Here is a 23,067-nt window from a genome sequence, read left to right on the forward strand (position 1 = left end):
ATCCCAAGAACTGGCACCACTGTAAACATTGTGCTGGTTTGGCCTAGGTGCACATATCTGAATGGTCTTAGATATACACAGACAGTTCAGGATTTGGAGTTGACTGTCCAAACAAGTCAGTCAAGCTCCTAGCCCTATAACTCCTCTTCCTTCTCTCCTGTGCCCAGTCTCCACTGGCACCTTGGGTCCCAAGCATACAGGTTAGGCAGGCAAGTTCACTTTCATTTTCTGTGCTGCTGACTGATATGAGAGGGCTGCTTTTCAGAAGCCCCAAAAAGGGCAAGGGGGTTATAATTTTATTATCCTTTATAATACCATTGTGCCTAGAGGTCCCAGTCTGGGATCAGGCTCCTATTGTGCTAGGTGCTGTATACACATGCAGTTGAAAAACAGTCCTTGTCCTAAACAACTTACAGCCTTAGCAAGGGGAGGACAAGCTGTTACTCTGAAACCATCCTGTTTAATAAAATATGTAGGGCATAGAGCATGGTGGAGAGTGTTAATGAATGAAACCATAGGGGAAAGAAGGGACTAGAGCAGAGGAGGAAACTGGATATTGATGGACTGGGAACTGTGGATGGACTGGGTAACAGGAGAAAGAAAAGTAAGCAGGTGAGCACAGTTATTTCACAGGTTTACCCCAAAACTGCCAAGCAGCCTTGGCCACAAGTCAATAAAATATCACTGGGAAGAAGGGCTAGAAAAGCAGCAGGAAGGTGAGGAAAATGCAAATTAACAAGAGGGACAGCAAAGGGTTAGCAAGGGGGCGGGTTGGGAAAATATTTTTGTGACAAATAGTTACCGAAAACTCTTTTCTTAACTAAAGCTTGAACTTTTGACAAAATTGACCTTTTTTGTGTGTTTAAAAAAAAAGTCAATTTTGTTGGAAAACACTTTTGACCAGTTCCAGTTAGGAATTGTTCGTGTTTGTGTGTTTTTTTGTTTTTTTTTCTTTTACACAACACTTTTTTTTTTTTTTTTTTTTTTTTAACAACAAAGTGACCCAAATAAATAACAATATGCCTGGCCATTGCTATGCTTATCAATGGATTATTTAAATGATATTTACATCTTCATAGAAGAATTTTCTTTGTTTGCTCTCCACACAAGGGACTCTTTAGCTAGACTAAACAGAAATGGTTTCTAATGTAAATAATTGCTATCCATGCCTTGCAGAGTACAAGGAGGATTAGAGATGGGTTGTCCTGTGAAAGCAGGAGGAGAAGGAGGTGAGAGTGAGTGGAATTAAAGTGGGGGAGCCAATAAGGTGAAATGAGATCAAATTAACATAGTGAGAGGCCATGCTTCCCTTCTGGCCTACTGCTGTGCATTGATCTCATGGGTGCAATTAGGCCCAGAGTTTGCTGCCTAGGTGGAATTTAGTGGCAACCCCACACAGCTAAGGGCAATAGCAAATATATGCTGTTGAGATCATAGCATTTTCTGCTGGCCCATCTGGTCTGATATACTTTGTCTGGAAGCAGCTGATATCTGCTGCTTCACAGGGAGGTAAAACCCAAACACCTTCCCCACCTCTCTTAGGTACCTAATTCAACTGTGCGGTTGGGGGGAAGGGTTAGATTCCTGCTTCACCCCAGCAGAAGCAAGCTGCCTCTGTAGGTTTGCTTATACCCATTATTTTCACTCTTTCTACTGAGACTGTAAGATCTTTGGGGCAGGGACTGTAACTTCTTAGGTGTGCATACAGCACCTAGCACCGTCAGGCCCTGCTCCTGATAGTGGGTTCTCATTTGGCTGCTGCAATACAAAATAATAATGGCTTAAGGAGTCCAAATCTGAGAGATGTTCTTAAGGCCTGGATAAGACCAGCTTTCTTAGGTGGATAAGTGTAGCCTAGTGGATGGAGCACTAGACTGGGACGCAGGGGGCCTGGGATCTATTTCCAGCTCTTCCCCTGGCCTGCTGGGTGACCTGGGCAAGTAACTTCCCTTTTTGGTGCTTCAGTTTCCCCATCTGTAAAATGAGGATAATGGTACTGACCTCCTTTTGTAGAGTGGTTGTGACCTACTGATGAAAAGTGCTGTATAAGAGCTAGCTATTTAGTTCTTTGTGGGCCAGAAGAGAAGGCATTATACAAGCCTTCTCCCCACCTGGCCACAGCCAGAGACTGCAAGGTTACAGGTCTGCATCCACTGATGCTGTCGGCAATGATACAGGGTCTGCCTTAAAAGTTGCTTGTGGAAACCTAGTATGAAATTGACTTTCACACTTTATTAAACTTTAACCCTTTGCTTTGAATTTCCAGGATTTTGAATATATATTGCTTTGTAATGCCAGTATGCTAACATGTTCATTATTTATATTCTAATCATATACAAAAGTGTACCGTTTTAAAGGTGCACATTTACAACCTTAAGCCTATCGTAAAGCTTTTATAAAGGAGTTGATGCATAATTTTATCTTTCTAAAGGGTTTTTTCCACCTTGGTCTGGGCACTTTCTTGATCTGTGGCTTTTTGAAAGATCTGGGGTATTCATGTTGTATGAGTCAGTCTGTGCAGGGGTAAAAACCTTTGGTGACTACTGAATTTGGCAATGGACTAATGAAATCTATAAAGATAGCCAAAGGCAGCCGGAGTATTTAACTTCCTTTTTTGAGGTGACTGTCTCCAAAGTAATCATATGCATTAGATCTTGTGAAGCTCTTGTGAATAAAAGCATTCTGAAATTTCTAGGGCAAGCTAGCTTTTAAATGCGACTGGGGGAAGTGAATATTAGACCTCAAAGACCTTAACCAATATGGGTTTTCAGGAAGCTGGAGAAACAAGCTTGCTTGCCGCCCTCTCAATTCTGTCCCATCTCCTGTAACCATAGATCAGATCTATGCAGGTCAGCCTGGGGCCAGTGCAACAATTCTGTCTGAAGGAGGAAGGATGGTTTTGCACTTCTAGCTCTTGACTGGGACATGGGAATGTTGCTCCATACCCAGCTTGTCTGCAAATGTCCTGTGTGACTTTGGGCAAGTCACTTGGGGTGAAGTTCCAAAAGCAATAGGGAACCATTGAGAGCTTTTGAAAATCCTACCCTTCATCTGTTTGGGCCTCCATTCCCTACCCCCTGAAACCTGGCCACAATACTAGTTCCCTTGTCTGTTTAGACTGTAAGCTCCCTTCGTCTTGGTTTGTAATGTGCCTAACAAAAGGGGACTTCTTTCTCAGTTGTAATGCTAAACGAACAAGATCTTTCTCCTCCTTCCAACTTCTTGAAGTTTCACAATGGAAAGCCTGGTGTATTAGAACTAGGGAGAGCAAGCTGTGTCCTCATGATGAGATGTCATGGCAGCTCTCGGAGGAGGGTAAAGGTAAACTGAGGCTCCTAGAGGGGAAGCAATATACCCAAGGTCACACAGTGGATCAGTGGCCAGAGGTGGGAACAGAAACCATCCGTTCTGCTGTCCAGGCAGCTGCTCTAAGGACTAGTCCCCTCTCCCTTTGCTTCGCGTCCTGCAGAGGGGTGTTACCGGAGCTTGTAGCTCTTGTGCCTCTCCCTGGGGATCGGAGAGCTGTTACTGCTCCAAGGGAGAACACACAGCCAATCCCCAGCTGGACCAGCCTTTCCCCACCGCTTTGACTAGGATTTCAAAATGTAAATGCCTCTGGGGTGTCTCGAACAACACCTGGGCAGGGGAAACCCTCACCTTCTGGTCTGGTGGGCGAGACCCCAGCCCTCCTGCCGTCTCTGGGGGGGCCTCTACTTCTGGTTGCCTAGAGTGCTGGGTGGGGGGAGACCCCCCCCCCAAACCCTTCCTTGTGCTATATCTCTTGGGGCCTCTGGGGGAGACCCCACTGCCTGCTGTCGCTGAGGACCCTATACCCTGGCGGGCTGGCGCTCGGGCTGGGGCCTGCCGCCCCCCCACCCCTCCCCCGTTTCTCTGCCTGGGAACCTGACCCCTCCCCTGCCGCCTGGCAGCGGCCAGACCCTCCCCTCCTGCCCAGCCCCTCCCCGCGCCCGCCGCGCACGCCGGCCCCTCTCCCTGCCCGGCCCGCTCTCCGGCCGCAGTCAGAGGCGAGCGCTCGGTGGCAGCGGCCCGGCAGGGAGCGAGCGAGCCCCGGAGCGGAGCCGCCGGAGCGAGCGCGGTGGGGACGGGAAGGGAGCCGCGCACGCCTGCCTGCCGCTGCGCCCCGGGGAGCAGCTCCATCCCTGCCCCGCTCGCGCCGCGCTTCGGTCCACCGGGGGCGGCGGCGGCTGGAGGAGCCGGGGTGGAGGGCGGCGGGGGGGCAGCGTGCCCGGGACCGGGGGCGCAGGAGATACAAAGGAGCGGCCCGTGCAGGGCAGGCGAGGGGAGAGACCGACACAAGGGGGCATCCTGCCACAGGGAGCTAGCTCCCCGCGGGCTGCGGAGCCCCCCAATAAACCCTCCAGGCAGACCCAGCTGGAGACCAGCCGTCACACTCCCCCCCCGCGTGGAGGGCAGCAACCTGGACACTGACGCTGTGTGTTACCTCCCGCTCCCCAGGGGAATCTATCCCAGCCGGGGAGCGAGCCTAGCTCTTGGAAGCAACTGAAAACACTTCTCCTCTCTTCCCCTCCCCCCTTTTTTTTTTTTCGCGGAGGGAAAAATCTGGGCAGTGTTCGTTGTCATCTCCCTCCTAAATATTAGCGATTTCCACCCAAAGAGGGTTAAGTCTAGGAAATAAACCTACCAAGGGGGGTGAAATCTAGGGGAGGGGAAGATTTTTTTGGAAGGAGATCCACGCCCCCCTCGTCCCGTTTTTGTTTGGTTTTGTTTTTTGAGGACATTTAAAAAATTCTTATTGTGCAGGGCACAGGTTCCCAGCTTCCTAGGAAATCCTCTGGACGGTGAGGAGCTGATTTGAAAGAATAATAATAATACAAGGATACAGCTGGGCCCTGTTTGCTTTTCCTGGTTTTTGTGTGTGAAGATGCTGTCCTATAGCGTGCTGGACGCAAATGTGGTGGATGTGGAGAAAAGGAGAAACCCTTCTAAGCACTATGTGAGTATAGACAAGTTGACATGCTTACCCTCTGATTCATGTTGCATGCTGTAGCAGGGGTAAATCCTATTATAGGAGCAAATGTGTTAAGAGTCATTTATTGCCCCATCATTCAACAGATATTTGCTGTGTTTTCAAGAGCATATAGGTAAAGTGATATAGGCTGGATTGTTTTCTCTATGTGCCCCAGTAAATCTCTACAAAACACTTTTTTCCGTGCCAAAAGCAACCGTTCCCCCTCCCCCCCCCGCATTGGAATTTGCAAATGTTTGATTTTGTATATTAGTAATCTGTTAGATTTACAATTCTAATGGGTGGACCCTGCAAGTCACTCACCATAACTGCATCTTGAGCCAAAACTCCGGTGGGGAGTAATATCTTAACATCTGCTCCCTAGATTATAAGAGTGTAAGAATTTGCATTTTTAGCCTATGCAGGATAGGGTGCCTTTTAGAGGAGCCCCTTTAAAATCCGTGCAGTTGAATATATTCCAAAACAGTTCTCCCAATTTTGTAGTTGATAGTTTTCTTATATATTGCTGGAGTACTGTGAAACCACTTTATCTCTAGTGCTTGCTTAGGACTGATGCTGCTCCAGTGGGCGGAGTGCTAATCTCGGAAATCCAGGTTCAGTTCCCTGCTCTGCCTCAGATTTCCAGTGTGACCTTAAGCAAGTCACTTAGCCTCTCTGTGTACTAGTTGCCCATCTGCACAATGGGGTGATAGCACTGATCTACCTCTGAGGTGGGTTATGAGGCTAAATACACACAAGATTGCAAGATGCTTAGATTCTATGATAATGGATGGTCATATAAGTAACTAAGAAAGAGACTGTTTAATGGAGATGGCTCTCTATGAAAGGAGGAAGAGAACTGTACTTGATAAGTTCATACACTATATATAAGGGCGGAGGGAGAGTCCTCTTAGTACAGGAGCAGCTTAATAAGTGTGGCCTGTCATAGAGATTTCACTGTAATTTTTCCCCCACTAGTTTTTCATCACTCCAAATAGATTGCATTGATGTTGCTTTGGTTTTTTTTTTTTTCTGTTTCCTTCTATTGTTAAGGTGGACTTGCCCTACTTGCTCAGCAAAGGTCCAGTGTAGCATGCAAGGGGTCCCTTAACTCCCCTCTCAAACCCTCATCCAATTCAGTAAATTGTGCAGCGCTTGCTCTGCTCCAGCGGGGAGCAGAGCAGGACACAGCTGTTGTAGGTTTCTGGAGTTAGCTAAGGAGGAGGTGCTGAGGCATCAAGTTCGTATTTTGCTCCTCGGTCTTGTAAATTTTAAAGAGACTTCGTGTTTTTGAAATGTGTATTTGCCAAGTTGTCGAGGCAGACTCAACACTTGTTTCCTTTTCATGTCTGCTTCACCTTCTGTCTTCACACCTCACTGCTAAATGGAGAAACATCAGACCGGGATTGCTGCAAACCCTCCCAAGATACCAGTATTACAGTATATCTGTCCCTGTGGTGTAGCGGTGTTACCTAAAGGTGCTGATGGCGTGCAATAGAGTAGGCTCTTCTGTGCCCTGTGGTTGAAACATACACATCAATTAGACAAGGCTTTTGAATTCTCTAGATTTGTCTGGGTTTTAGTTATATAACCCTTTTTGCATGTTCTTCTCAAAACCAACACTCCTTTAGCGGACTTTCCTAGAAGAGTTGATTCATCTTATAGAAGATAAATCAGTCATCACGCTTCTTATGCAGTGGAGTTGTTGCCCTGTGGGTCCAGCTCAAAAACCAGGGCAAAGCCTGGGGCATGGTTTACTTTGGTGTTTAAGCATTCTGAGCAGTTAGCCTGCAGCCACCTCCCTTTGGGGCTGTACCCTTGCTAAAGCTCCCAGCCTAAGTAGTTTTAGGTCCTGTGTATGCTAAGAGTGGAGGTCTTAACCCTGATGTCCTGTCAGATTTCCACTTGAGCAATTGCACTCTGTCTACTTATTCCTCCATCACTTCATGTTGGATAAAGAGTTGTTCGTCAATTCCTGCGTAATGTTGTTGTTTGGCTGCTGTGTGCCTCCCCAGATGTGGCTGAAATTTATTGCTGTGTTGTGATCACTATGTAGAAGTTTTTAGTAACTTGTAAGTTCATAGTGCTTTACAGAGAAAGATGCTAGATAAGTAAAATCATAATTTCTTGGTCCCTAAAAAGAGACCTACAAAGGTTTATTTTTATTCTTTATAACTAACAGGATATATGTGAAAGATCTAAAAACAAAAGCATCATTTACAGTTTGAATCACAACCTGTTCCTTATTCACCTACCTGTCAAGTCTTCTGACTTTTGAATCTGTTTCCACAGCAAGAGTTGATATTACATTTTATACAACTGTCTAAAATCTCTTCTCCTCTCAGTTGTCACTCTTGACACTTTCAGGGCAATTTACCTATTTCTCCAATCACTAGAGTCATCCAGGGAAGATAAGACCAGAATTTCGAATGTGTCTGTTAGTTTTTAAAAAAAAAAAAAAAAAGCACAGCTTCTTTTCCCAGCATCCCCATCCCTGTGTGCAGGTTGCCTTAAGTACAGAGCTTGCTCTCCTGCATCCTCACCTAAATGCGCAGTATCTTTTGGGGACCATACAGGATCTTTTTGCGTATTTGGCTTACTTAGATTTGGAATCTCTTGCTGTGTGAGGTTTTTTTTTAAGGCACAAGTTTATTTGTGGTTTACCTACAATACAAAGAAGAAACATAAAATAACCTCCTCTCAGGAAAATGATCTTCTCCATCCATTTCCAACTTCGCATCCGATATCAGGCCAGGTCTACACCAGAGTTTTATTGGCATAGCTGTGTTGGTCAGAAGTGTCTGTGTGGGAGAGAAAAAAATCACATCCCTTAGCCAACATAGCTGTGCTGGCAAAGCCCACAGTGTAGATGCAGCTATGCCGACAGAGTGTGTCTGTTGGCATAGCTAATGTCACTGTGGAGGTGGTGTTACTGTGCTGAAAGAAACTCCATCTGTTGGCATACACCGTGTCTCCACTGCCAGAATAACTATTCTGGTGGTACTCTACCGGCAAAGCCTTTGTAGAATAGACAAGGCCTCCAGAAGTGCAAGTATTTCGTATCTCTGGTGTTTTCCATATCCTCAAATTAATGGCTTGACCATTATGTCAGCTGCTTTCTCCTCCACAGCTGACCAGATGTATGGTGATGATGTGCATTATCCTAGTGTTGTCACTGTACTCTCAAGTACTTATGCTGAGATCCCAAGGTAATGGACACACATTGGTACAAATTTTCTCTTACAGCATCATTTGGTTTCCTGTGACAGTGGTGCTTGGTTACAGTATAGTGCACAGGCTGAGAAAAGGTAAAATGCCAGTGACATCAGATAGAACTGGTTAGACCTTCTCTGCAACTGAAGCAGTTAAATGTGCTGCTGACTCTAGCCATCTGAGAGTCACATATATTATCTATAATTCCTTGCCAGAGTAATTATTTCCTAATGTGATCTCCACATGATTCACACTATAGATATTGCATGAATTCCTGTAAATAGAAGCTGTAACCACTTCACCCGAGCTGTTTGAACATGATTGTCAACCAATGCATGTGATTATTAATCTTTTTGTGTCGTAAGGGAATAAGTGTTTCTGTTCAGATGTTCAACTCTTTGATTGCCTCTACTGTGAAGGGAGGGTAGGAGTTGGCTCAGTATCACAAGCAAGTTTGTGCAGGTCAAACTAATTATTGTAAAATGTGGGCATTTCTGAAAAACTGACTAAAATTTCACCATCTTACTTGCCAGATCTGCTCCCCTTGTGTACTCAGAGTCCTATCTACTTGCTTTAATGACAAAGATCCTTGCTATTCTTGTTAGCCCTATAGAGCTAACATGGGAGTGGGAGCTGGATTCCATTCTGGCTTATGCATCAGTGGAATAGTTAACTAAATTCCAGCTGCAGGACTGAATTTTGCCCCCTGTCTTGAGGGGGGCTGCGTAGGTATGACAATATGTGGCTGGTTATTGATGGGTTAAAAAGGGCTTACCCCGACTTTCAGACCTCTGGTGGAGTTTGCAGGACTGGAGATTGCAAGCAGATACTTTTTCCACTTTCTAAAGTGGACAAATCTCCTCTGGAGTTAGGGGGACGCTAACAAACATGAATCTCCACAAGGCCCATGATTCAGAGCTGCTTCTCAGACAGGACTATTCCTTTGTATGTAAAGAAGTATTCCTTCTTTTAACCGAGTTAATTGTTAGCAGTCTTAGACATGGGGTAGCAATTTCAAAAGTGACTTAAGAGCCTGAGTCCTGCCTGCTGTCAAAGAAAAAAGAAAAGGAGGACTTGTGGCACCTTAGAGACTAACCAATTTATTTGAGCATGAGCTTTCGTGAGCTACAGCTCACTTCATCGAATGCATACCCGATGAAGTGAGCTGTATGCATCTGATGAAGTGAGCTGTAGCTCATGAAAGCTTATGCTCAAATAAATTGGTTAGTCTCTAGCTTTCATGAGCTACAGCTCACTTCATCAGATGCATACAGTTCACTTCATCGGGTATGCATTCGATGAAGTGAGCTGTAGCTCACGAAAGCTCATGCTCAAATAAATTGGTTAGTCTCTAAGGTGCCACAAGTCCTCCTTTTCTTTTTGCGAATACAGACTAACAGGGCTGTTTACTCTGAAACCTAAACAAGAAAGTTGCACTGGTTTAACTGAAGGTGTTATTTCAACTCAATTTAGTTAAGCTGGTGTAAGTGATCTGAGGCCATGTCTACGCTACAAACTTTGGTTGACACAAGTTGCATTGGCATAAAGCTGCCACAGTTAGTATATCATTCGTCTACGTGTATAGTTGATTCCTTGCGTCGGTGCTATATGTACTCACTAGGAGAGCTTGTGTTGATGCATATCATGGGTAGGTATCTGGGTTTGCAATTTACCACCATGCAGTGCACTGTCTTTTGGAAAGTTTTGGCAATGCCTGGTGGGGCAGAAATAAGTCACCTGGGGCGACTGGGAACAAGGAATCTAAATCCCACCCTGCAATTTTCTCCATCCCATAGTGTCAGCCATATCCCATAACTTTGGCACATTTAAAAAAAAACATCCCACGTGGCCCTCCATGCTGCCAGCCATCTCTGACAGAGGCCTGGAACCTGCACCGCTCTGCACTATTGTCCTGAGCATTGCAAGCACAGGACGCATGATCTTCCAGTATTTGCAGAGCCATAAGAAGAACCGCATCAGTGGGGAATGTGACAATTTCATGGAGGACAAATTTGCTGTGGGCCATAGCGAAAACCAATTCAAGGTTATTGGTAACATCCACGGAGCAGCTGCAGATGGTGGAGCACTGCTTTTGGATACAAGAATGAGAGATGTGCTGTCAGCAGAGAAGCTAGAGGTGATTGCACTGTAGAAACTTGTATTTCTGGATTGATAGCGGTCAAAGGGAAACCATTCTGGAGTTGGAAAATCCACTCTAAGACCACTGTCATGCAAATGTGCAGAGCCATTCATTTTCTCTTGCTGTGAAGGACTGCAATTCTTGGGGGAATATGCAAGGTATAGTGGGTGGATCTACAGCAGTGGGGTTCCCAACTGAGTTGGAGTGATAGATGGTATGCACATTCATATTTTGGCACCAACCCACCTTGACCCAGAGTATATCAACAGAAAACTGCTTTTCCAAGTTTATGCAAGCATTGGTGTGTCACTGGTGACATGTTGCAGACATCAGTGTTGGCTGGTCAGGGAAAGTGCATGATGCTCCTATCTTCAAGAACGCAGGACTAGTCAGAAAGCTGCAAGCAGGGACACTATTTCCTGACCAGTGGATTATCATTAGCAACTTTGAAATGCCAGTAGTGATCGTGGGGAATCCAGCCTGCCCCTTGCTCCCATGGCTCATGAAGCTGCACATCAGCCTCCTGGACAGCACCAAGGAAAGATACAATTACCAGCTCAGCTGGTGCAGAATGTCAGTTGAATGTGCTTCTGGTAGATTGAAGGGATGTTGGTGGTGTTTACTCACAAGACTGGATCTCTGTGAGGAAAATATCCGAATGGTTATAGCTGCTTGTTTCCTGCATATTATCTGTAAGGCAAAGTGGGGGAGAAGCTGCCCCCAGGATGGAAGTAGAGTGGCTGTCTGCTGAGTTGAAACAGCCAATACAAGGGCTGTTAGACAAGATCAATGCAGAACTATGGCTGAGGGCGCACCCTCAGCACATCATTGTAGTTGGAAATACATTTACATGCTTATCCAAGGCTCCTTCCTCTGCATTGGGCTTGCCTGTGCTTGACTGCCAGGACTGAGTGGACTGCCATGAAGCCTCAAACAGGCCATGGCTTTCAGCATAGCTGGACCCCCCAGTTGCATGTCCCTCCTCCTTGCTATTTACGGCCAGGGTCCTCGGGGTTATCCACAGTGGTCCGCAGGGTGGTGGGGTCTCCACCAAATATGGCATACAGCTATCTGTAAAAGTGGCAGGTGTGTGGCTTGGCACTGGATTGGCTCTCTGCCTCCCTGAGCTGGTGCTGCTCATCCTTCTTGTACCGCTTCTATGAGCAGATTGCACAGGGGGCTGCACGAGAAGTCAACATTTCTAGGGCCGGTCCGTAGCTGTGCCTGCACAGCCTTTTCTCCTCACACCCCCCAGAGAGCCAATATGTCCTGTCTCCTCCAGGCTGGAGCATGCCTGGAGCACGTAGCTGGCATGGTCAACTGGGCAGTTGTACAGAAACATGGAAATTTACTAGGTGTGTTCGCAAAGCTGGGCAATCGGGAAAAGGCATTTCAAAAATTCATGAAGGTCTTTTAAAGGGGGAGGGGAGGCTTCTGCTCCCAGTGGACCTCCCCCCCCCCCCCCCCAGGCAGTGGCGTTCACAACTGACCAGAGCGGTCAGTGTTAGGCATTGTGGGACAGCTGCTGGAGGCAGGGGTGGTGGAACCTTCCCCAAAGCAGGGAGGCTGGGGGTCCTGCCCTCTCTATTTCCCTGGCCCTGCCCTTCCTCTCCCCCTCCAGGCTCCAGCAAAGCCAGAGCAGGGCCAGGGAGCCCAGGCTCTGGCTCATGTCCCCCCCCCCCCCATCCCCCACCCGTCAGAACCCTGCCAAAGGCAGGTGGAGGGTCTGCCGCTCCCCACAGCTGCCCAGGTGGTTCTTACCCCAAACCAGCTTGCGGCCTGGCAGCGGGGCTGAAGAGTTACAGCGTGTCCATGGTAAGAGCAGGGGGCTGCTCTTGGGGGGGGGGGTGGAATCCCAGGAAGGTGGAGGGTCTGTGGCTCCCTACAGCTGCCCATGCTCCAGCTGCTGGCCGGGGGGGGGGCAAGGCTTTGGGGGTGGGGGGAAGAGGTGTGGGGCCTGTGGTGAAAAGTGGGAGGACAATAGCCCCTCGGTCCTCCCAGCATTCCTGGCTGGGGGACTGTTAGGGTTGACATAGGTAATGCAGAGTCTACACTCACCCTGTGTTGACCTCATTGGTTCGACAATGGCTCAGTACCCTTAAGGAAGGTGATGTTACTGCTCTGCTATAATGGGGCACTAACGTTGCTGAGAGACAAATTTTAAGTGTGGAGACATGCATGACTAGGTCGACGCAAGGTGGCGTATGTCGACTTGACTTTGCAGTGTAGACCAGGCTTCATTTTGATTTAAACCAGGAACTGACTTACGCTAAACCCAAATAAGTGTGTCTACAGGGTTTTGCATCAGTTTAACGAAACTGGTGCTTAAAATTTTAAGTTAAATGGGTGCATCTTGTACATGTAGAAAAGGCTTTAGGCTGCTAAGTCACACAGGCACTTCTGAAAATGTTACCTACGGCTAAAGGTGCTGCACAAACACTTGGGTCCTGTAAGCTGCCCTCCGCAGCTGAGCTCCTGCACCTGCATTAAACCTCCCTGACTTCAAAGGAACTGTGCAAGGGTCCATGTGTGAAGCAGTTCGCAGGATCAGGGCCTTAATCGCTGCCATGGCATCCCTGCTGGGAGCTAGGTCTGTATTATGCTTCTCTTACAGATGGGGAATTGAAGAGGAAAAGGCTAACTGCCCAAGCTCAGTGGGGGAGCTGCTGATAGAGCTCAAATCTGCTGTCTCTCAGTCCCTTACATTGGAAGACAGTCTGGCTACTCGTTAAAGCATCTGGTAATGGATTAAAATACACAACCAGAAAAGTTACAAGACCTTGAATTATGTCATTGTCTTCCTAAAAGCCACTTCCTGTTTCATAAGGATTAAACAGGGAGGATTCAATGGGACTCTACCTGCAGCAGGAAGTGACATACCAGCTATCTCGTTTAGTCGTTTTGGAGGAAACAGCTGGACTTTCTACTGTGCGTTTTTTTTTAATCTGCCTTTTTAATGTCACTTCCCCTGAGTCAATGCCTGCTAGCACAATAGGGAGCAGTTCTCAGGGATGACCGGGAAGAGTAGGGGTGCTGGAAGGCACTTGAGAGCTTTGTATAGTCCTTACTATTGTATAGTCAAGTGGTACCATTTTGTAAAAAAACCGATACCTTTTTGCCTTGGGCATGCAGTATAAATCGTTCATTAAGCACACAGTACTGCACAGTAACCTAATACTGGCTTTTATAAAGCTTCATTAAACAGTCTCTCGACTACTTAATAGCATCCCTCATTTAACACACAGACAGAGTTTGGTTCATGTATATGCCAACTTCAAACATTCATGGAGCTTTAAACGGTCGAGGGAGAATGCGTGCATTTGTGACCCCTGGGCAGTGGAGTTCACAACTGACTAGAGAGGTCAATGTTGGGCATTGTGGAATATCTGCTTGAGAACTGTTGTCAACCTAGGTAATGTGGTGTCTACACTCGCGCTGTGTAGACCCCAATACATTGACTAGTTTACTAATAGCTATTATAGACTTGTCCTTTTCTGCTCATCACAGGAGAAATGAGTTTTGTAAGTTATAGTCACTGACTTTCTTCTTGGAGCAGCTAGTACTGGAATCCACACAAGGGGAGAGGCAACTTTTGATTTAGTCCTAAGTGATGTACAGGATCTGGCCCAAGAGGGGAATATAGCTGAACTGCTCAGTAACAGCAACCATAATATAATTAAATTAGATATAAGTGCTGGGGGGCAAATACCAAAAAACCACCCCAAACAAAACTCACCACCACAGTAGCATTTTACTTCAAAAAAAGGGAACAAAAACAAGGAAGCTAGGTAAATGGTCACAGCAGTGAAATGCCTGCAAGCTGCATGGAAACTATTTAACAACACTAGAGCAGGGGTGGCCAAGCTTACTGACCCGCTGAGCAGCATATGGCAATTTTCAGAAGTTCAAGAGCTGGAGCACACCTGCCAGGACTTGGGGTTTCAGCCCCACAGGAGGCACCTGACATGGCTCGGGGCTTCAGCCCCGCTCCTGCTGAAGTCCTAAGCCCTGGCAGATGCGCCCCACAGGGCTGAAGCCTCAAGATTCCCCCCCACACACTTCCCAGCTGGACAGAAGCTGCTACCTCCCCACCCCGTTGCAAGGCAGATGTCCTGAGCTCTCCCCCAGGTCTAGTAGCTGGAGAATTGGGGTGGGGACGGACATGAAGGGGATTTACGCATACTCACCAGATTTTTGACCCAGATTGATGAGAAGTTCTGTCTGCCATCTGACAGCTGTCTGGTCTCAAGTGAAACAAGCAGAGGGTCTCAGTCCAGTTACTACCGGAGCAGATGCTGTGATATTGGGCTCTCTCTTCTTGCAAGAGATAGGAAAGCATGCACAGCGGCTGTGATAAGTGGAGTCCTGTAGTCGCCCAGGGCTATCAGTCTAGCAACTTTCCCCAGCATTAAAAACACTTGGAACTGATAAACAAACAAGAACTTGCTAAGTATTTTCCTGGAGGGCAGCCACAGGAAGAGCAGAGCAGGTTAAGTGATCTTCCCCTTCACTGAGCATATCACAGGAAGAGGCTGCACCAGAGTTCAACCTTTTCCTGAAAGGATTAAAATGAACTCTTGATCTAGCTCCTGAGAGCAGGAAAGAGGAAACCCAGGAGCTGTGGAAGGAAACCTCCTGCGAGCGTTTGCAGACCCATGAGCAGAGTAGACCCATGAGCAGAGTAGACCACGGGAGGCCCAGCATCATTTCTAATATAGTATGCTGTTTTAAAAAGATATAGTGGTGGAGGGAGGGTGAAAAAGCAACTGATAATGTGGGCAGTACCAACTCAGTTGTGTTACAGTAGTAGTAATAATACCCATATACCCCTTCTCATTTTCAAAGTGCCAGACACACTGCTGAACCCCCCAGCTCCCTTGGCTAAGTAGGTCGGGGTCAACCTCGTTTTACAAATGAGTAAACTGAGCCACAAGGGGCTGTTGAGCAATTATCTTGTGATTTCACAGTAGGTGGAGCTGGGATTAGAAACCTAGGAATTCCTGGTCCTAATAGCAATTCACCCCACCACTCTGTTCTGTCATTTATAAAGCCTTAGCACCTGGGTCATTGGAGGAGGGCAGGGGAAATGCTGCACCCTGTGTCCTAACATGCGCTGCCATGGTCAATCCCAGTCAAGGGAGGTTTATTCTTTCTTAACAATGGTTAAGAAACAACCAGAATGCAGTCTTAATTCAATACCTCGCGCCAGGCTTCAGGACTGGAGGAGGAAAAGGACCTTGGAGTATTGGTTGATCATAGGTTGACTATGAGCTGCCAATGTGATATGGCTGTGAAAAAAGCTAATGTCGTCTTGGGATGCATCAGGAGAGGTATTTCCAGTAGGGATAAGGAGGTTTTAGTACCGTTATATAAGGCACTGGTGAGACCTCACCTGGAATACTGTGTGCAGTTCTGGTCTCCCATGTTTAAGAAGGATGAATTCAAACTGGAACAGGTACAGAGAAGGGCTACTAGGATGATCCGAGGAATGGAAAACTTGTCTTATGAAAGGAGACTCAGGGAGCTTGGCTTGTTTAGCCTAACTAAAAGAAGGTTGAGGGGAGATATGATTGCTCTCTATAAATATATCAGAGGGATAAATACCAGAGAGGGAGAGGAATTATTTAAACTCAGTACCAATGTGGACACAAGAACAAATGGATATAAACTGGCCACTAGGAAATTTAGATTAGAAATTAGACGAAGGTTTCTAACCATCAGAGGAGTGAAGTTTTGGAATAGCCTTCCGAGGGAAGTAGTGGGGGCAAAAGATCTATCTTGCTTTAAGATTAAACTCGATAAGTTTATGGAGGAGATGGTATGATGGGATAACATGGTTTTGGTAATTAAATATTCATGGTAAATAGGCCCAATGGCCTGTGATGGGTTTTTAGATGGGGTAAGATCCAAGTTACCCGGGAAAGAATTTTCTGTAGTATCTGGCTGATGAATCTTGCCCATATGCTCAGGGTTTAGCTGATCGCCATATTTGGGGTCGGGAAGGAATTTTCCTCCAGGGCAGATTGGAAGGCCCTGGAGGTTTTTCGTCTTCCTCTGTAGCATGGGGCATGGGTCACTTGCTGGAGGATTCTCTGCTCCTTGAGGTCTTCAAACTACAATTTGAGGACTTCAATAGCACAGATATAGGTGTGAGGTCTTTTTTAGGAGTGGTGGGTGAAGTTCTGTGGCCTGCATTGTGCAGGAGGTCAGACTAGATGATCATAATGGTCCCTTCTGACCTAAATATCTATGAATCTATGACTACCCTCCCAGGGGTCTCTGGCTCTCCAGCTCCTGGCAGCTTTCCTGTCTCCTCCAGCTCTGCTCCCCTCTTGGAGCTGTAGGTTGCATCCTTCAGCCCCTGGACTTCTTACTCCAGGGACTTGCCACAGGAGTTAGCTCCACTCCAGTGTGGCCTCTGCTGACCAGGGCTCAGTCTGCCTCAGTCCTTTCTTCCCAGCTGCCTACTAGCAGCCCTTTATAGGCCTTGGTATAGCCCAGCCCCCTTTAATTAGCTGGATTGGGCTCACCAGCTCCAGTTATAGAAGATTAGGGTTGGAAGAGACCTCAGAAGGTGATCTAGTCCAACCGCCTGCTCACAGCTGGACCAACCCCAACTAAATCATCCCAGCCAGGGTTTTATCAAGCCGGGCCTTAAAAGCCTCTGAGGATGGAGATTCCACCACCTCCTTAGGTAACCCATTCCAGTGCTTTACCACCCTACCAGTGAAATAGTTTTTCCTAATATCCAACCTAGACCTCCCCTACTGCAACTTGAGACCATTGTTCCTTGTTCCACTGAGAACAGCCTAGCTCCATCCTCTTTAGAACTGCCCTTCAGGTAGTTGAAAGCTGCTATCACTCTTCTCTTCTGAAGACTAAACCCCAGTTCCCTCAGCCTCTTCTCATAAGTCATATGCCCCAGCCCCCTAACCATTTCTGTTGCCCTCCGCTGGACTCTCTCCAATTTGTCCACATCCCTTCTGTAGTGGGGGGACCAAAACTGGACGCAGTACTCCAGGTGTGGCCTCACCAGTGCCGGATAGAGAGGAATAATCACCTCTCTCTATCTGCTGGCAGTGCTCCTACTAATACAGCCCAATATGCCGTAACCCTTTTGGGCAACAAGGGCACACTGTTGATGCATATCTAGCTTCTCATCCACTGTAATCCCCAGGTCCTTTTCTGAAGGACTGCTGCTTAGCCAGTCGGTCCCCAGCCTGTAGCAGTGCATGGGATTCTTCCTTCCTAAGTGCAGGACTCTGCACTTGTCCTTGTTGAACCTCATCAGATTTCTTTCACATCAGTCCAGGGGAGCTGGGCTCAGTCTATCCATAGGGACCAGCGACCCTATGGCAGCCTGATTTTGAGAGGTGTGGAGCATCTGCAAAGCTGTATGACTTCAGTAGGAGTCAATATGTGCTTTATATTCTAATTAAAACACGTTCCTGGCTCATGGTATCTTTGAATAAAACACTGGCTGTAACCAAGGTATTGTACCACCAGTAGTTCATATGTAGGCTCAGCAGGCTGATGGGTTTTTGTTGGGGGTGTTGGCCTATATTCAATTTCTTTTGTATGAGTTGGATTAAAAAACAAATAACAGACCCTTTAATAATAATGATACCTAGCTCCTATATAGCACTCTTCATCAGTAGATCTCCAAGTGCTTCACAAAGGAAGTCAGTATCATTATTCCCATTTTACAGATGGGAAAACTGAGGCACTAAGTGGTGAAGTGACTTTCAGAAGGTCCTTCAGCAGACCAGTGGCAGAGCCAGAAGTAGAACCTAGGTCTCCTGAGTTCCAGTTCTACTCCTTAAAATGGTGTGGCAGATGCACTAGTGATTTCTCCCTAATGCTGGCAGAGGGGAAGTCATAGTATAAGGACAACACACAATGTTTTCCCCATGTTAAAAGGGGTTATTTTACTATGAAGGAAATCTTGCTATTTCCAAAGCAGGTTGAGCTACCGAACCTCCAGAATGTCTTCATTTTGGATACTTAAGGTGATCCTCAAACCATCATTGCTGTAGAAAATATGTTCTGTTTAATTTTTCTTTAGATTCTGCCTACTCGGTAGTAGGCAGTTTTGGATGGTTGACTCTCCACTCATTTCTGAGGTGTGTAGAGGGGACTTCACAAATCAAGCATGTAAAATGCTGAAAGTAAAGATGTATATTAATATTCCACTCTTCACTATCTACGCTAAATTTAGAGTGAATTTACTGCTGGATAGGAACCAGCATGGAGTTCTCTCTGTACTCACCTGCACCCGATCCTGTGCATATGTGTGTCTCTGTCCCTGAGAAACCACCCCGAGAAGGAGAATGGGTTATTTGTATTGCAGCAGTAGTTTGCTAGCTCTGATGCTGCTTTAATGGCACATTGGTCTGGAACTTCCATTTCAGTGCACGGACTCTGCCCTGGACAACTCCACATCAGCAACTGTAGTGATCTGCATTTTAGACAGGTACAAAGAGAGAGACTCTGTCCCAGATAGCCAGTGTACAAACCAAGGGTGGGAAGGAGATGTTACCCATTCAGTCCTTGGCTGAGGTTGCTAACCAAAGCAGCCAGTTAGTGACAGCTATGTTGGTGGATCTTCACCCAGTTCCTAGAGGACAGATGAAAACCCACCAGCTCCGTTCATACAAGATACCAAACAGCCTTCGACAGCAATGGTTGTTGGTCACTGTTGATCATGACCTAGCTTAGAACAGACAACCCAAAGATGATAAACTCTGTGATCCACCCCGAATATCCTGGCCTCTCCAGTTTCTCTTCACTGCAGGCGTATTTCTAAGTAAACAGGAAACTGCAGCAGAATTGCGCCAGATTCCTGTTACTAAAAGGAAAAGACACTTTCTTAAAAGCACAACTGGGTGGAAAAGGGTTAAACAAAAGGTCCCGCAGGGTGACCAAGATGACATGGCAATATACTCTAACTGACGTACTCGTGAGTCTCTTACTGACCTCAAACTCCTGGATGGTCTCCAGGAGAGCCTGGCCTTGCCCCAGTGACAATAGTCTTTAATTTGTTGGCCTGTCAGAAAGCTGTTAAGTCACTTTTTTCAGAGCCCCATTTCCAACCCTTTGGATTTCCCTGCTAGTAAACTTAGCAGCACGTCATCGTTTTAACAGAAGCCAGGCTTTGAAGCCAAGTCAGCAGTGCTGGAGTCCGTGAATGCCCATTCATTGTAGGCCATTATCTGAATTCCTGGCTTTTTCTTCTCAATATGGTCTGTGTCTTGCGCAAAGTGCTGGTCAAAAGCCCAGTGCAGCCTCATGGGAAAACGTTGAAGAGGTTCTAGAAACCATGGCCAGTGTTATCCGTGCCTGAAGACAGGGCCTGAATCCCCAGGGAAAAGTGCTCTGATTCTGAGAGCTGCAGCTCCCATTGACTTCAGTGGAATTTATGGATACTCAGCACTTCTAAACTCAGGCTGCTCTTATTCAGGTGCCTAATTTGAGGCACCTGGGTTTGAAAACTTTGTGCGCTAATAAATTGTTGCTATTAGAAATTTTCTTCTTAAATAAAGAGAGAGAGGCCGGAACTAAAACTAAAATGCCCAAGCTTTGTGAGGGTTTAGATCCACACCCAAACATCGCACCAGCCCTCCAACTCTAAATATAGCAAAACAAAGTCTCGGATCCAAATGCTCCTTCATGTAGGTGGGATTTGTAGCCCAAATTTTGCAGCCCAGGTTCATGTCTTGTAAAAAATTCCAAGACATTTCTAGTTTTGTATCTACAGCTGTGGCAGCTTCTTCACTTGAAACCTTGGTCTTTTCTGGGGCTGTATTAGGCTGTGGAATTGTCTCCCAAGAGAAAGAGTAGAAATTAAATTACTTGTGACATCTAAATCTATACTGGACAAAGCTCTGGAAAACAGACTATAGGGAACAATCTTTCAGTGACCCCAGTGGATGGATCAAGTAGTCTAATTGGTTTTTCCCCTTCTCTAACTTCTGTTAATATCCTACCATGCAGAAGCACATTAGGTGGATGTTTCTGTTGAAAAGATCAGTAGCCAAATTTAACAATTAAGATAACATTAGGTTTCAGAGTTAACATAGAAACTAGAGTTGGGGTCCTTCAGACCTTTCTTAGGTTTACAGACCGCCTAAAACAATAGTTCTAAGAAGGCACCACTGCATCAGGTTGCATTGCAAAGGTTTTAATTGCAACCTTAATGTCCAGGAACAGATCATTTAAAAAACAAAACAAAATGACACTCGGGTCACGTCTACACTAGCACGCTCAGAGTGGCATAGCTGTACTGATGCAGCTGTGCTGCTATAAAATTGCCTGTCTAGCTGCTCTGTGCCAACAGGAGACAGCTCTCCTGCTGACATAATAAAACCACCTCAACGAGTGGCGGGAGCGTCTCCTGCCAACATAACGCTGGGCATACTGCCACTTATTCTGGCAAAACTTAACGTTGTTCAGAGATGGTTTTTTTCCCCACATCCCCGAGAGACGTAAGTTTTGCCATCAAAAGTGGTAGTGTAGACATGGCCTTAGATTATAGTGTCTCCTGAGCCAGAATACTGTGATCTATTTCTGTTGACTCTGAGCTCTGTCCAAAATTATCTCATAATTTAGCCAGGTAGCCTGGAGGCAGGAAGACTCCTGCCAGCTGGGTGGGGGTGAAGGAGGGGACCCTAATTGTATTTCTCCCTCCTAGGCATAAGAGGCTAATGGAGAAGAAAGAGTCAAGCTCTTGACCACAGGGCAGGAATTATGGCATAATCAGGTGCTGTATGGAGTGAGATGAAATTGCTGCCTTCCCAGCATATTCCTCAACTGTATCACGCCAACCAAGCACCCTAAACCCACTGCAGGTTGCTAATATTAGAGCTGTAGAGTCATGAACAGTTAAGGTTAGAAAAAACATTAAACACATAAAGGAAGTGAACCTCATATCCTCACTTCCAGCTCCCACCTCTGCTGCATTGTACCTCTCGGTTTGGGATGCTATCACACATTTACAGGCCAATGCCACGCATCTAGGTCTTGGCAGCTGGAGAACTTCTGCTTCCCAGCCTCGGGTCAAGTGGCAATTTATTTTTGTACAGGTCTAGTGGCTGGTATTACTAATAATACATGTGCATGCTTTGAACTTATCTGGTGCCTTTCATCCGCGGATCCCAAAACACTTTTAAGCCTCAGCTCCTCTTTATAAGGTGGGTAAATAAGAGCGCCTAGCAAAATATCTCCTGGTTGGGAGCCCGCACAAAATAACTGGATGGGCTAGGGCAGGTGGAAGGAGCTTGTTAAGGTTTGAGCCTCCCTGGAAGTCATTTCATCATAGGACTGGGGTTGGGGGTAGGGAGTAAGGAAGAGAGAGAGAGGATTCACAGCCTGTGCTCTGACCACTGCTTATCACATTGTTCATAATTGTCTGTTCCCTTGTGCTCCCACCTGTCCTCTTTTATCTTATAGACTGTAAATTTCTTGGGGCAAGGAAATGTTTGTACAGCACCTACCAGGTCCCGATCTGGCCAGGGCACCTGTTGATTGGTGCTACTGCAATTGAGAAAATTAATAATAATGATGGCTGCAATACAACCAAAATATTTAACATCTACCACTACGATTTTTATTTTTTAAGGCTATACACCCATCACAAACTAGTAAAAGTATCAGAGATTGATGCATGTTCAGTATTGCCAGCCCCAAGTGTTCAAAAATTATGAGCCAAGTTCCAAAAAGCTATGAAATATTTTAAAAATTGAGTGTTTTTAAAATTATATGTATCTGCCTACTGGTTTCTGAGCCTTTAGGATTTACTCAGGTCACGTTTTCAAACTTTTTCTCCACAAACATGAGGGCTAGAAACTTACTTCATTTTAAAAAATGAAAGTAGAGATTCTCCTATGATCACCTGACTCCAGGAGCTGGGGCTTTAATTAAAACACCAAACATCTGGAGACTCGTGATAAGTCACTAGAGTTGGCAACACTGCCTGTGTGTGTGTGTGTGTTTATAAAATAGTAAATAGGTTTATGTAGCAATCTGGGTGGAGAAGGGGCTTCATAATGCTAATACATGCCTCAGCTGGGATATTGTTATATGGATTGAAGAGACAAAGTGTGTGAGGTAATATCTTTTATTGGCCCAACTTCTGTGAAGAGTTAGTCATCCTGTTGGATCCCAGCTTTCAGCTAAGCCATTGTATAATAAGCATTACCATATGCCCATTTTAAAGAGGGGGATATAGGTACAGAATAATTCAAATTTTCTCAAGGTCACAAGGAGCCAGATTGAGCCACGCTTACTCAGATGAGTGCAGTGGGACTATTTGCCACGTAAGGTACCACTCAACCTAAGCGTGGCATGCTTTAGCCTGGCCTGACTTCCGACTCTATCCCTGGTGTCAGCCCTTTGAAAACACTTGGTGCCCAGGGACGGATAGACGTTTATTGCAAAGAAGAGATGAGTGAGTGCCTCCACTGTAACAGAATATTCCTTCCGGGCTGTGTCAGAGAAGCTCAGCTGGAAGCCTTGAATGATGCTACAGGCTTGCAAAAGGGTAGAGGAGAAAATAGATCTTGTGAGGTTCCCACATTACATTTAATGAGTTTAATTTTGTTCAGTTACTTAAGCAGATGGTGTCTATTTAGTATTCTAAAAATACAGATAATCCAGTCCTTGGTTGGCTTTTTGGTAGGGAACAGGCACAGTACCTTTAAAGAGAGCCATCAGCCTGGTATAGACACTC

The 23,067-nt window shown here is 46.1% G+C and overlaps 1 protein-coding gene across 4 annotated transcripts in view; it reads left to right on the top strand.

The window, feature by feature from the left end:
* The first annotated feature begins 4,040 nt into the window (after positions 1-4,040).
* SH3PXD2A (SH3 and PX domains 2A) overlaps positions 4,041-23,067 on the top strand; it is a 395,312-nt gene continuing 376,285 nt past the window's right edge. For 3 of the 4 annotated variants that reach the window (XM_073354456.1, XM_073354459.1, XM_073354458.1), the window contains exon 1: positions 4,278-4,975. In XM_073354456.1, coding sequence (XP_073210557.1) covers positions 4,904-4,975 — 72 coding nt within the window. In that variant the 5' untranslated portion in view covers positions 4,278-4,903. Of the gene's footprint in view, positions 4,097-4,277; positions 4,976-23,067 lie in introns of those variants that run through there. The other variant, XM_073354457.1, reaches the window with a different exon arrangement.

This window comes from Lepidochelys kempii, chromosome 7 (assembly GCF_965140265.1).
Source record: "Lepidochelys kempii isolate rLepKem1 chromosome 7, rLepKem1.hap2, whole genome shotgun sequence".
Classification (NCBI taxonomy): domain Eukaryota; kingdom Metazoa; phylum Chordata; order Testudines; family Cheloniidae; genus Lepidochelys; species Lepidochelys kempii.